Source organism: Saccopteryx bilineata, chromosome 8 (genome assembly GCF_036850765.1).
Source record: "Saccopteryx bilineata isolate mSacBil1 chromosome 8, mSacBil1_pri_phased_curated, whole genome shotgun sequence".
NCBI classification, from domain to species: domain Eukaryota; kingdom Metazoa; phylum Chordata; class Mammalia; order Chiroptera; family Emballonuridae; genus Saccopteryx; species Saccopteryx bilineata.
The window spans coordinates 84,826,852-84,839,235 of NC_089497.1; the positions used below are offsets into that span (position 1 = coordinate 84,826,852).

At 37.5% G+C, this 12,384-nt stretch overlaps 1 protein-coding gene across 6 annotated transcripts in view; it reads left to right on the plus strand.

The window, feature by feature from the left end:
• PLD1 (phospholipase D1) overlaps positions 1-12,384 on the plus strand; it is a 315,252-nt gene that overhangs the window by 174,442 nt on the left and 128,426 nt on the right. For all 6 annotated transcript variants that reach the window (XM_066241913.1, XM_066241915.1, XM_066241909.1 and 3 more), the window contains one exon: positions 9,300-9,381. In XM_066241913.1, the coding sequence (XP_066098010.1) occupies positions 9,300-9,381 (82 nt within the window). The remainder of the gene's footprint in view (positions 1-9,299; positions 9,382-12,384) is intronic.

Genomic DNA, 12,384 nt, shown 5'->3' on the forward strand with positions numbered 1-12,384 from the left:
AATAAAGGTTATGATAAGAGACAAAGAAGGACACTACATTATGATAAAAGGATCAATCTAACAAGAAGATATTACACTTATAAACATTATGCATTCAACATAAGAACACCTAAATGTATGGACAATTGATATTTGACAAAGCAGGTAAGAGCATACAATGGAGTAAAAACAGTCTCTTTAACAAATGGTGTTGGGAAAATTGGGCAGGTACTTCCAAAAAAATGAAACTAGACCACCAACTTACACCATTCACAAAAATAAAGTCAAAATGGATAAAAGACTTAAATGTAAGGCGTGAAACCATAATCATCTTGGAAGAAAACAGGCAGCAAGCTCTCTGACATCTCTCACAGCAATATATTTGCTGATATATCTCCATAGGCAAGTGAAATAAAGGACAAGATGAACAAATGGGACTATATCAAACTAAAAGCTTTTACATAGCTAAAGATAATATGAACAAAATAAAAAGAAACCCACGCACTGGGAGAACATATTTGATAATACTTCAGATAAGAGATTAATAACCAAACTTTATTAAGAACTTGTAAAACTCAACACCAGGAACATAAACAATCCAATCAAAAAATGGGCAAAAGAAATGAATAGACACTTCTCCAGAGAGGACATACAGATGGTCAATAGGCATATTAAAAAATTTTCAACATCACTAATCATTAGAGAAATGCAAATTAAAACCACAATGAGATACCACTTTACACCTGTCAGAATGGCACTCGTTAAAAAAACAACACATAATAAGTGCTGACGAGGATGTGAAGAAAAGGGAACCCTCCTGCACTGCTAGTGGGAATGCAGACTGGTGCAGCCACTGTGGAAAACAGTATGGAGATTCCTCAAAAAATTAAAAATGGAACTGCCTTTTGACCCAGCCATCCCACTTTTAGGAATATATCCTAAGAATACCAACTCACTGATTCAAAAGAAGAAATGCATCCCCATGTTTATTGCAGCATTGTTTACAATAGCCAAGATCTGGAAACAGCCCAAGTGTCTGTCAGTGGACGAGTGGATTAAAAAGCTGTAGTATATATACACAATGGAATATCATGCAGCCTTGAAAAAGAAGGAAAGCTTACCTTTTGCCACAACATGGATGGACCTGGAAACTATTATGCTAAGTGAAATAAGCCAGGCAGAGAAAGAAACATATCATATGACCTCACTCATTTGAGAAATCTAATGAACAATGTGAACTGAGGAACAGAGTAGAGACAGAGGCGGGATCAATGGGACCAGGGGAAAAGCAGTCAGAGGGAAAGAGGAGGAGAGAATAGGATCAGAGAAGGGAAAGAGATTAGTGAAATTATATATATTATACATAACACAGCATTATAGAGAGCAAGACAACAAATCCTGGAAGGAAGGGGGGAAGGCCTTGGGGGGAGGGGGCAAAGGGGATGTCGAGAGGAACACGGGGGTGGGGAAAGATTTTTTCAGTGGGACACTTGAATCTGTGTAAACACAATAAATTAAAATCATAAAAAATTTAAAACAAAAACAAAAAAACTCATAGATACCAACAAAGGTATGGTGATTACAAGATGGAAAGGGGGATGTGGGAGGTAATAATGGGTAGAGGGGGATAAATGGTGAAGGAAGGAGACTTGACTTTGGGTGGTGAACCCACAATAGTGTACAGATGATGTATTATAAAATTGTACATGTGGAACCTATATAACATTATTAGCCAAAGTCACCCCAATAAATTTAATAAAAATTATTTTTAAAAGCTAAAAAAACACACCTAAATCTATAAAACAAGCCTTGATGGACATAAAGGGAGAGATGAACAGTAACACAGTCATAATAGGAGATTTTAATAACCCATAGACATCAAAAAATAGATCTCCCAGACAGAAAATATAACATGGAAACAGCAGCCTTAAAGGACACACCAGATTAGATGGATTTAATTAATATTTTCAGAGCATTTCACAACAAAGCAGCAGAATATACACTCTTTTCAAGTGCAAACAGAACATTTTCTAAACACATGTTAGAGTACAAATAAATCTCAACAAAAGAAAACTGAAATCATATAAAGCCTCTTCTCTGACTACAATGGTATGAAACTAGAAATCAATCACAAGAAAAAATAAAAAACACACAGAGACATAGAGGCTAAATAACATGTTACTAAACAATGAATGGGTTAATAATAAGATCAAGGAAGAGATAAAAAGAAACCTTGAAACAGATGAAATGAGAACACAACCCATTATCTATGGGACTAGTGAAAGCAGTGCTAAGAGGGAAATTCATAGCAGTACAGGCCTATGTCAAGAAACAAAATCTCAAATAAATAATGTAAATGTACCATTAAAAGAGCTAGAAAAGGAACAACAAATAAAGCCCAAAATGTGTAGAGAAAAGGAAATAATAAAGATCAGAGCAGAAATAAAGTCTTAAAAAAGTACAAAAGATTAATGAAGCCCAGAACAGTTTCTTAGAAAAGATAAATAAGATTGACAAACATTTCACCAGACTCATCAAGAAAAAAAGAGAAAGAACCCAAAGAAGTGAAAGAGAAGTTACAACTGACTTCACAGAAGTACAGGGATTGTAAGAAAATATCATGAACAATGATATGCCAACGAATTGGACAAACTGGACAACATGGATAAATTTCTGGAAGTATACAATCTTCCAAACCTGAATCAGGAAGCATCAGAAAATATGAATAGGTCAATTACAACTAATGAAATTGAAGCAGTAATCAAAACCTCCCAACAAACAAAAGTTCTGGACTAGATGGCTTCACAGATGAATTTTACCAAACATTCAAAGAACTAACACGTATTCTTCTCACACTATTCAAAAAAATTCAAAAAAATGAAGAATCCAACCTCATTTTATGACATCAGCATTATCCTAATTTCAAAACCAAATAAAGACACTACAAAGAAAGAAAATTATAGGCCAATACACCTGATGAATATAGATTCTAAAATCCTCACAAAATATTAGCAAGCCAGATCCAGCAATGCATTAAAGCAATCATATGCCATGATCAAGTGGTACTTATTCCTGGGATGCAAGGTTGGTACTATATCCACAAATCAATAAATGTGATACACTTCATAAACAAAATGAAGGATAAAAACCATATGATCACATCAATAGCTGCAGGGAAAGCATTTAATAAAATTCAGCACTTGTTTACAATAAAAACTCTCAGCAAAGTGGCAATGGAGAGAGGATACCTCAACATAATAAAGGCCATGTATGACAAACCCACAGCCAACATTATACAAAATGGGAAAAATCTATGTAATTGCATTTTCATTAAGATCAGGAACAAGGTGGGAATGTTTGCTTTCACCACTCTTATCCACCACAGTACTGGAAGTCCTAGCCACAGCAACAAGACAAGAAGAAAAAATAAAAGGCATCCAAATTAAAAAGGAAGAAGTAAAACTCATTATTTGCAGATGACATGATTCTATTTTTAGAGAACCCTAAAGATTCCACCAAAAAACTACTAGAACAGATTAGTTCAGTAAAGTAGGAGGATACAAAAGAAATATCCTGAAATTAGTTGTGTTTTTATATATCAATAATGAATTATCAGAAAGGGAAACTAAAAACAATCTAATTTACAACATCATGAAAAAAATGTATAATGGAATAAATTTAACCAAGTAGGTAAGAAAATTATAAGATACTGAAAAAAGAAATTGAAGAAGATACAAATAAGTGGAAGCATATATTGTGTTCATGGATAGTAAGAATCAATATTAAATTGTTCATACTACGCAAAGCAATCTACAGATTCAATGCAATTCTTATCAAGATATCAACGGTGTAGTTCACAGAACTAGAGCAAATATTTCAAAAATTTATATGGAACCACAAAAGACTCCCCAAAAAGCACAACATATCTTGAGAAAGAAAAACATAGTTGGAGGAATTACACTATTTGATATCAAACTATACTACAAAGCCATAGTAATCAAAACAGTCTAGTACTGGCATAAAAACAGACATATGCTCAATGAAACAGAATAAAGAGCCTAGAAACAAACCCACACCTTTATGGTCAAAAATTATTTGATAAAGGAGACAAAAACATACATTGGGGAAAAGACAATCTATTCAGTAATTGAGGTTTTGGGGATAATTGGGCAGATACATGCAAAAAATAAAATAAAATAAAGTTAGATCACCAACTTACACCATACAAAAGAATAAACTCAAAATATATTAAAGCCTTAAGACTCAAAACCATAAAAATTCTGAAAGAAAACATAAGCAGTAAAATTTCAAAGAATTCTCATAATAATATTTTTGTAGATATATCTCCTTGAGTAAGGGAAACAAAAGAAAAAAATGAATGGGACTACATCAAACTAAAAAGTTTTGCACCAGAGCCCTGGCTGGTTGGCTCAGTAGTAGAGTGTCAGCCTGGCATGCAGGAGTCCCTGGTTCGATTCCCGGCCAGGGCACACAGGAGAAGCGCCCATCTGCTTCTCCACCCCTCCCCCTCTCCTTCCTTTCTGTCTCTCTCTTCCCCTCCAGCAGCCAAGGCTCCATTGGAGCAAAGTTGGCCCAGGTGCTGAGGATGGCTCTGTGGCTTTTGCCTCAGGCACTAGAGTGTCTCTGGTCACAACAGAGCGATGCCCCGGATGGGCAGAGCATCGCCCCCTGGTGGGCGTGCTGGGTGGATCCCGGTCGGGTGCATGCAGGAGTCTGTCTGACTGCCTCCCTGTTTCCAACTTCAGAAAAATACAAAAAAAAAAGTTTTGCACCAGAAAGGAAACCATTAATAAAACAAAGACAACCCACTGAATGGGAGAACATATTTTCTGATGACATATATGGTACGAGGTTAATATCCAAAATTTATAAAGAACTTATACTACTCAACACCAAAAAAACTAAAACAATCCAATTTAAAAATTGGCAAAGGACCTAATAGACACTTTTCTAAAGAGGACATACAGATGGCTAATATCTGTATGCTTTTATTTTTTTATAACCCAGAGAAAACTGTTAACATTTCGTGTATTTTTTTAAATAGAATTTGTTGGAGTGGCATTGGTTAATAAATTTACAAAGGTTTCAGGTGTGCCAACCATGATACATCCTTTGTACACTGCACCATGCAATAACCACCCAAGTCAGCTCTCCTTCCATCACCACCTATTCCCCTCACCCTCTTCTACCTCCCCACCCCCACTCCTTCCCCTAATCACCACACTGTTGTCTGAGCATTTTTTTCTTTGTATAATCCCTTCACCTTTTTCACTCAGTCCCAACCCCCTTCCCTTGACAGTTATCAATCTGTTTTCTGTATCTATGAATTTGTTTCTATTTTGTTTGTTAGTTTATTTTGTTCATTAGATTCCACATATAAGTTTGTTTTTAATGTTATATTTGTTTTCAAATTTTTTGAAGTGCTGCTGTTCTTCTCTGTCCCCCATGTGCTTCACCTACTGGCCAGTTTGGACAGTAGTATATTTCTTTTTTTCTTTGAGAAAGAGAGACAGAAAGAGATAGAAACAGGAAGGGAGAGAGATGAGAAGCATCAACTTGTAGTTGTGGCACTTTAGTTGTTCATTGACTGCTTCTCATACATGTCTTGGCTGGGGGGCTTCAGCTGAGCCAGTGACTCCTTGCTCAAGCCAGCGACCTTGAGCTCAAACCAGCAACCTTGAGCTCAAACCAGCGACCTTGAGCTCAAACCAGCGACCTTAAGCTCAAGCCAGCAACCTTGAGCTCAAGCCAGCAACCATGGGATTATATCCATGGTCTGATGCTCAAGCTGGTGACCCTGCGCTCAAATCCAATGAACCTGCACTCAAGCCTGATGAACCCGTGCTCAAGCTGAATGAACCTGCACTCAACCCACAACCTCAGGGTTAATGCTCTATTCACTGTGCCACAAGTCAGGCATATTTCTTATTTCAATTTACAGTCTGTGAGGAAAATAATACAGTAATTCATAATACAAGAATAAACTCTGTGTTCTGCATACTCACAATTATAAACCTACTCTTGCCCCACCCTGTATTTAGGTTCAAATCTATGCATGGGCAGCTTGAGAGTCAGCTAAAAGTTATAAACAAATTTTTGGGCCACTTTTATGAGCTCCTCTCTCTCTATGATTTTCCCACTATTTTTGAGTTCCCCATGACTTCCCTTTTTAGTCCACTGGCTAGAAAGGGGGCCTTTATTTACCCTGCTCTGCACACATGTTCTGCCCTGACACTGTATCCAGAGTCAAGCAATGGCTATTTATGTTGTCCTCTTTGAACCACAGCTTTTCAACGAGCTAGATTTTGGTTTCATTCAGTTTTCTCTATTGCTATTGTTTTATATTGCATTGAGTTCCACTCATCTATTATTCCTTTTCTTTGTGTTATGTTAGGTTTAATTTGTTTCTTTTTCTATCTTCTTAAGATGGAAGCTCTGATTATTGATTTCAAACTCTGTCTTTCTCATAGAAGTATTTAAAGCTATAAACTTTTTAAAAATTAAGTGGGAGGCAGGGAAGCAAAGACAGACTCTAGCATGCCTCCCAGCCAGAATCCACCTGGCAAGCCTTCTACAAGGCAATGCTCTCTGCCCATCTGTGGCCACTGCTCCATTGCTTGGCAACCAGGCTACTTTAGCTCCTGAAGCGAGGCCATGGAGCCATCCTCAGTGCCTGGGGCCAACTTGCTCAAACTCTTTGAGCCATAACTGTGGGAGGGGAAAAGAGAGAGAGGAAAGAGAGAGTGGAGGGAGGAGTGGAGAAGCAGATGGTCGCTTCTCCTGTGTGCCCTGACTAGGAATCAAACCGGGGACTTCCACACACTGGGCCAAAACTCTACTGCTGAGCCAACCATCCAGGGTCTATAAAATCTTCTAAGAGGAACATTCACTTGGAAGTCCACATGAAGGTCTCTAGAATCAGAATGCATCTTACCTTCAGTAACATCTTACAGTCATTGTGTTTTCTTTCTTAGCGGTGCACGTAGTAATAATGCATCTTGCCATCATTGGTGTTCTAGATTCAATGCAATGCAGTATTATACCATTCTTCTGAACTTTATCTAATAATTACTTACTGAAGATTCTGATACAGTGGCTTGTGCATCATAGCTGCTCCCTCCTTGCCGTTGTTCATACTTTGTTTATAGCATGATTATCAGTCTTTATCTTTTTATTATCCTCAAAATTGAGGGTTCTTTGACAGCTATCTTGAGATCCTTCAAAGTACCCAGTAGAATGTTCTGCATACAGGGTACACAATGCTTGTCTAGTAAATAAAAGATAATAAAAACTTAATTGTTGAACATAGCTTTAGAAGTGGCCCTAACACTGGAGCCCTCTGAATCCATAATGAATGTATACATAAAAAACTGTAAGGATGTACGTGTTGTTGGGTATATCTCATCTTCAGTGAACTAGCATGTCCAGTGATGTACTGCTCTTCTACTGAAAACAGAACTTTTTAAAATTTATCTTAAACCTTTTCCTATCAATTGCTGCATTTTTGTTTGTTTAGAGATAGATTACCTTTGAGTTGTTTCCTATTCTGAATTAAATATGCAAGTATTTATACTGTATATACTCCACTATTTGCCTGTGCTCTTATTTATCATAACCTATATGTGTGGGGTTTTTTGGATACTTTATGTCTGGGATTTTATTTTCTTTAACTGAATGAAATAGAGCATACTTTAAATTATTACTTTAAAATTCTTTTTTTCTTTTCTTTTTTTTTTTATTAAGTGAGAGGTGGAGAGGCTGAGAGACAGATTTCCACATGCACCCTGACTGGGATCCACCCAGAAAGCCCCCAACAGTGCAATGCTCTGCCCATCTCCAGGCACTGCTCCTGCTCCATGGCTCAGCAACAGAGCTATTTCAGTGCCTGAGGTGAGGCCATGGAGCCAACCTCGCTACCCAGGGCCAACTTGCTTGAACCGTTCAAACCATGGCTGCGGGAGGGAAAGAGAGAAAGAGAGAAAGAGAGGGAGAGGGAGAGGGAGAGGAAGAGAGAGAGAGAGAGAGAGAGAGAGAGAGAGAGAGAGAGAGAGAGAGGAGAGTGGAGAAGCAAATGTTCACTTCTCCTGTGTGCCTTGACCAGGAGTCAAACCTGGCACTTTCATATACTGGGTTGATGCTCTACCACTGAGCCAACCAGCTACGGCACCTTAAATCTCTTTAGCTCCTTAAACTCTTGTTGTTTTCACCTGCTTAAAGGACTCCTTGGCAAGACAATGTTGCAGCCTAGTGTTCTATAGGACTTTAATTCTTACACAGTCTCCTCCTCTTCCTCCAGGTCTAGAATGTCAGCAGATGAAGTTTTCTTTATTGTTTGTTTTCCTCATGACAGGAAGTTATATCACATATAGATATAACTCAGACATTGATGTTGGACCTTAACCCCAAGAGAAAAAGTAACTCTACTATATGCTTAGCTGCCTGTGGAATTACTAAACAGAAGATCCAAGGTGTTGTTTATTCTCACATTGGAAAAATTTTATCAGCGAAACTGTCTCCCCTTTTCTGTTCAGAAAGACTCAGGTTCATGGACAATTACTCCTTGGTATAAGCAGTCAGCATCTATGTTTATCAGTTAAAACACTTTTGACTTAGATGAACAGAATGCTCATCTAAAGGTAAACAATAAGGATTTATTGGCCTCACTTAATAAAAACAATCCAAAGTTAGGCAATCCCAAGTATTGTGGAGTAGTCTAGTGATTTCTCAGCACGAGTCTTTCCCTTTGAATTTCAATATGGCTGCCCCTCTCTGAGAATCATAGTTAGTCCCATATGACATCCATCCTAAAGTTTCTTTTCCTGTTTTGAGTAAATATATGTGTCTCTCTCACTAAAAAAAGAAAAATAAAAATTCATTCAAAAAGAAAAAATTTTCCCATCAATGCTACATGTGCTTCCTCACATATCTCACTGTCCAGGGCCATGTCACACTGTGCTTGCTCCAGCTGCACAGGAGTTGGGAGGCAGGTCCACAGACTGTTTACACTATATGGCAGCAAAGGGAAGAAGAGGTGGAGAATGGCTGTTGGCTGGGCAACCAACAGTATCCGCATGTGTGTGTCTAACATGGGCATGTATAAGACATGTATAGAGAAATCTAGATTGACTTTATGTATGAATAAAGGCTTGTGTTCCCATATGAACTTGTATGTGGATTTGTGTGGATGACTCACCACAGTGAAGGATGGTGATGACATTTGGGCTAAAATTGCCTTTGCCTTTTATGACACAATTAGACTTTATATTTTGTTTTAATTAGGTGAAATTTTGTGATTTTAGGTTGAGTCCAGAAATCTTTCTGAAACGCCCGGTGGTTGAAGGAAATCGCTGGAGATTGGACTGCATTCTTAAACGAAAAGCAGTATGTACCTTTCAAACAAATGCTGATGTGATTTCTTAAATGTTTATTACCTCTGAAATGCCTTTTCTTTTTAAAGTCCTTCATATATATTTAAACTTTTTTCTTTAGAGTTTGGCAAAAATGTAGAATATGTACTGTTTTCAAGTTTATTTATTTTTATATTTTTCCTTATTATTCTTGAGTGCATAGCATTTTAGCCTAATTCACAGTATGGATTTTATTAGCATTTTTAATTTTTGTTTTATAATCAGTTATGGACAGTTAATTTTATAGGCCAACATTTGTAATAAAATTTTATTATTGAATAATAAATGATTAAATGAAATACAACATTTCATTTTATTTATTATTCTGTTATTTTAGCAAAAAACAGAGTCATCTGAAATTTTAATCACATGGGGCCAAGCTGATATTAAAGAATAACAAAAAGAAGGGACATTAAGAACTAGTGCTGTTTGCCTCAGTTTGGGGACAGTTCCTAACAGTATGAAATTGTTTCCTGTGCAGTTGACCCTGTAGATTCTGGGTGAGTGCTCTTTTGTTATAAAAAGTAAATAACTCAATCAGAACAGGTTTACCAAAGACTACTTCACGTTCATATTTCTAATGAATTTTTATTTTTTTAGTGAGAGTAAGGGGGGAGATGGTAGGGGGAGAGATGAGAAGCATCAACTCATAGTTGTGGCACTTTAGTTGTTCATTGATTGCTTCTCATACATGCCTTGACCAGGGTGTTCCAGCTGAGCCAGTGACCCTTTGCTCAACTCAACAAATTTGGGCTTAAGCCAGCAACCATGGGATCATGTTGATTATTCCATGTTCAAGCTGGTGACCTGTGCTCAGGGTTAAGCTAGATGAGCACGCTTAAGCTGCTAGCCTCGGGGTTCCAAACCTGGGACCTTAGCATTCCAGGTCAACGCTCGAGCCACTGTGTCATCACTGGTCAAGCATCTAATGAATTTTTTTTATCTAGTTCACCTTCAACACCTTCAACCAAGTTAAATTAAGTTGAATTAGGATAGATCTGAATTTATTATTAATCATGTTCAAATTGGAGAGTGCTAGCCTCTTTGCTATTATTTGAAACTGTCTTGATCTTATTTTATTCTACCATTAAACATTCTAGCAGAACTCCATCTCTAGGATGGAGACTTTAGGATGGATGTTATATGGGACTAACTATGATGCTCAGAGAGGGGCAGCCATATTGAAATTCAAAGGGAAAGACTCATGCTGAGAAATCACTAGACTACTTAGGATCACTTAGGATCAGGGGTAACAACTTTCTGTTTCTCACAGCCTTCGCACATTTCTCTTTTGCCATCCTTTACATCCCCCAACCCTTTCCCCAAGCACCTTTTCCCCTTCTTCCTTTTTCTTTTTCTTTCTTTCTTTTTTTTTTTAAATTAAATGAGAGGTGGGGAAGCAGAGACAGACTCCCACATGTGCCTTTACCAAAATCCACCCAGCAAGCCTCTACCAGGAGATACTTTACCTGTCTGGACCTCTGCTTTGTTGCTCAGCAACCGAGCTATTTTAGCATCTGAGGGAAAGCCAGGGAGCCATCCTCAGCACCTGGAGCCAATTTGCTTAAACCATTCAAGCTATGGCTTTGGGAGGCGAAGAGAGAGAGAGAGAGAGAGAGAGAGAGAGAGAGAGAGAGAGAGAGAGATGAGGGGGAGAGGTGGGGAAGCAGAGGGTCACTTCTCCTGTGTGGCCTGACGAGAAATCAAACCCAGGACTTCCACATTCTGGGCCAGCGTTCTACCACTGAGCCAACCAGCCAGGGCCTTCCTCTTCTTTCAATGTTTTATTTTCATGTTCTTACTTTAGGGTTTTTGCATATATCCGTAATATAATCAGACCCAGCTGTGGGATTCAGCCAGTTCCCACCATCGGCAGAATCAATACCTAATTTTTTGTTGAGTTCAGTGAACTGGTTGTTAAAATGGCACTTGTTATCTGGGTTCTCTGTAAAGTGGGCACCTGGGAAGCCACTCAATGTGGAAACCACAAATTTACATTCCTTATTCTTTTTTAACATTCATCTGTACAACAGTATATTCTAAGCTCCCGTAGTAATGTTCATTCCATCCATAAATGAAAAAAATTGCAAGTGAGGATGCCAATCAAGAAGCAATATGAAATATCTTAAATAACAGTTTTATTGGTTTTTGTCAGATATTATTTAATATATTTTTCATTAATATTTTAAAACTCTTATAACATAATCTAATTTTGTGTACCTCTTTTATTCTTATTTAAGTGTTAAGTGCATGAAATAATAAACTACCTTTCAGTATTCATTTTTATATACTTAAAATGTCCGTTAGGGCAGAGAACCGATTGTTGAATTGTTAGAATCCCACCGCTGCTCAGGCCTCACTGCTAACGTTGAAGGCCAGAGTTGCTTACCTTTATTTCATACATGTCTTGCCACGCAGCGTAATTTTCATGGCTAGTCTGATTTGTTGTCTCAACAAAAGTCTATTCACAAAATTGGGAATTCTGGTCTTGAAGATCATTATTTGCATATTTATTAAATAATTCAGCACACAGTTACTGAGTATATCCTGTGAGCCAGGAACTATACTAATTAATAAGGGTGCCATGTGTGAATAGGATTCCATATCTACCATGGAAGGCTTGCTAAGAGACACATGTTCTGGGCTCAGTCCTTGGATTACCAAACTTGTTTCTGTGTATTGAATGAGCCATAACTTTCTCCATTGGTCAATTATACTAGCAAATCTTCTTTTTATAGTACTTATCCAACACTTTACTGTTTTAGGTTTCAATCAACATGTGTTTGCTGAATGCCAAGTATATACGGGGCAGTTGTCTAATTATATGGGGAAGTGTATAAATAAGAAACATGATTATTACAAAGAAGTAAGACAAAAAAAAAAAGAAACATTATTCTTTACCTGAAGGAGCTTAAAAATCTATACAAGAGTAAATTGAGTACAGAGACAGAACCAAGATTCAAAGGCAGGAAGGAGA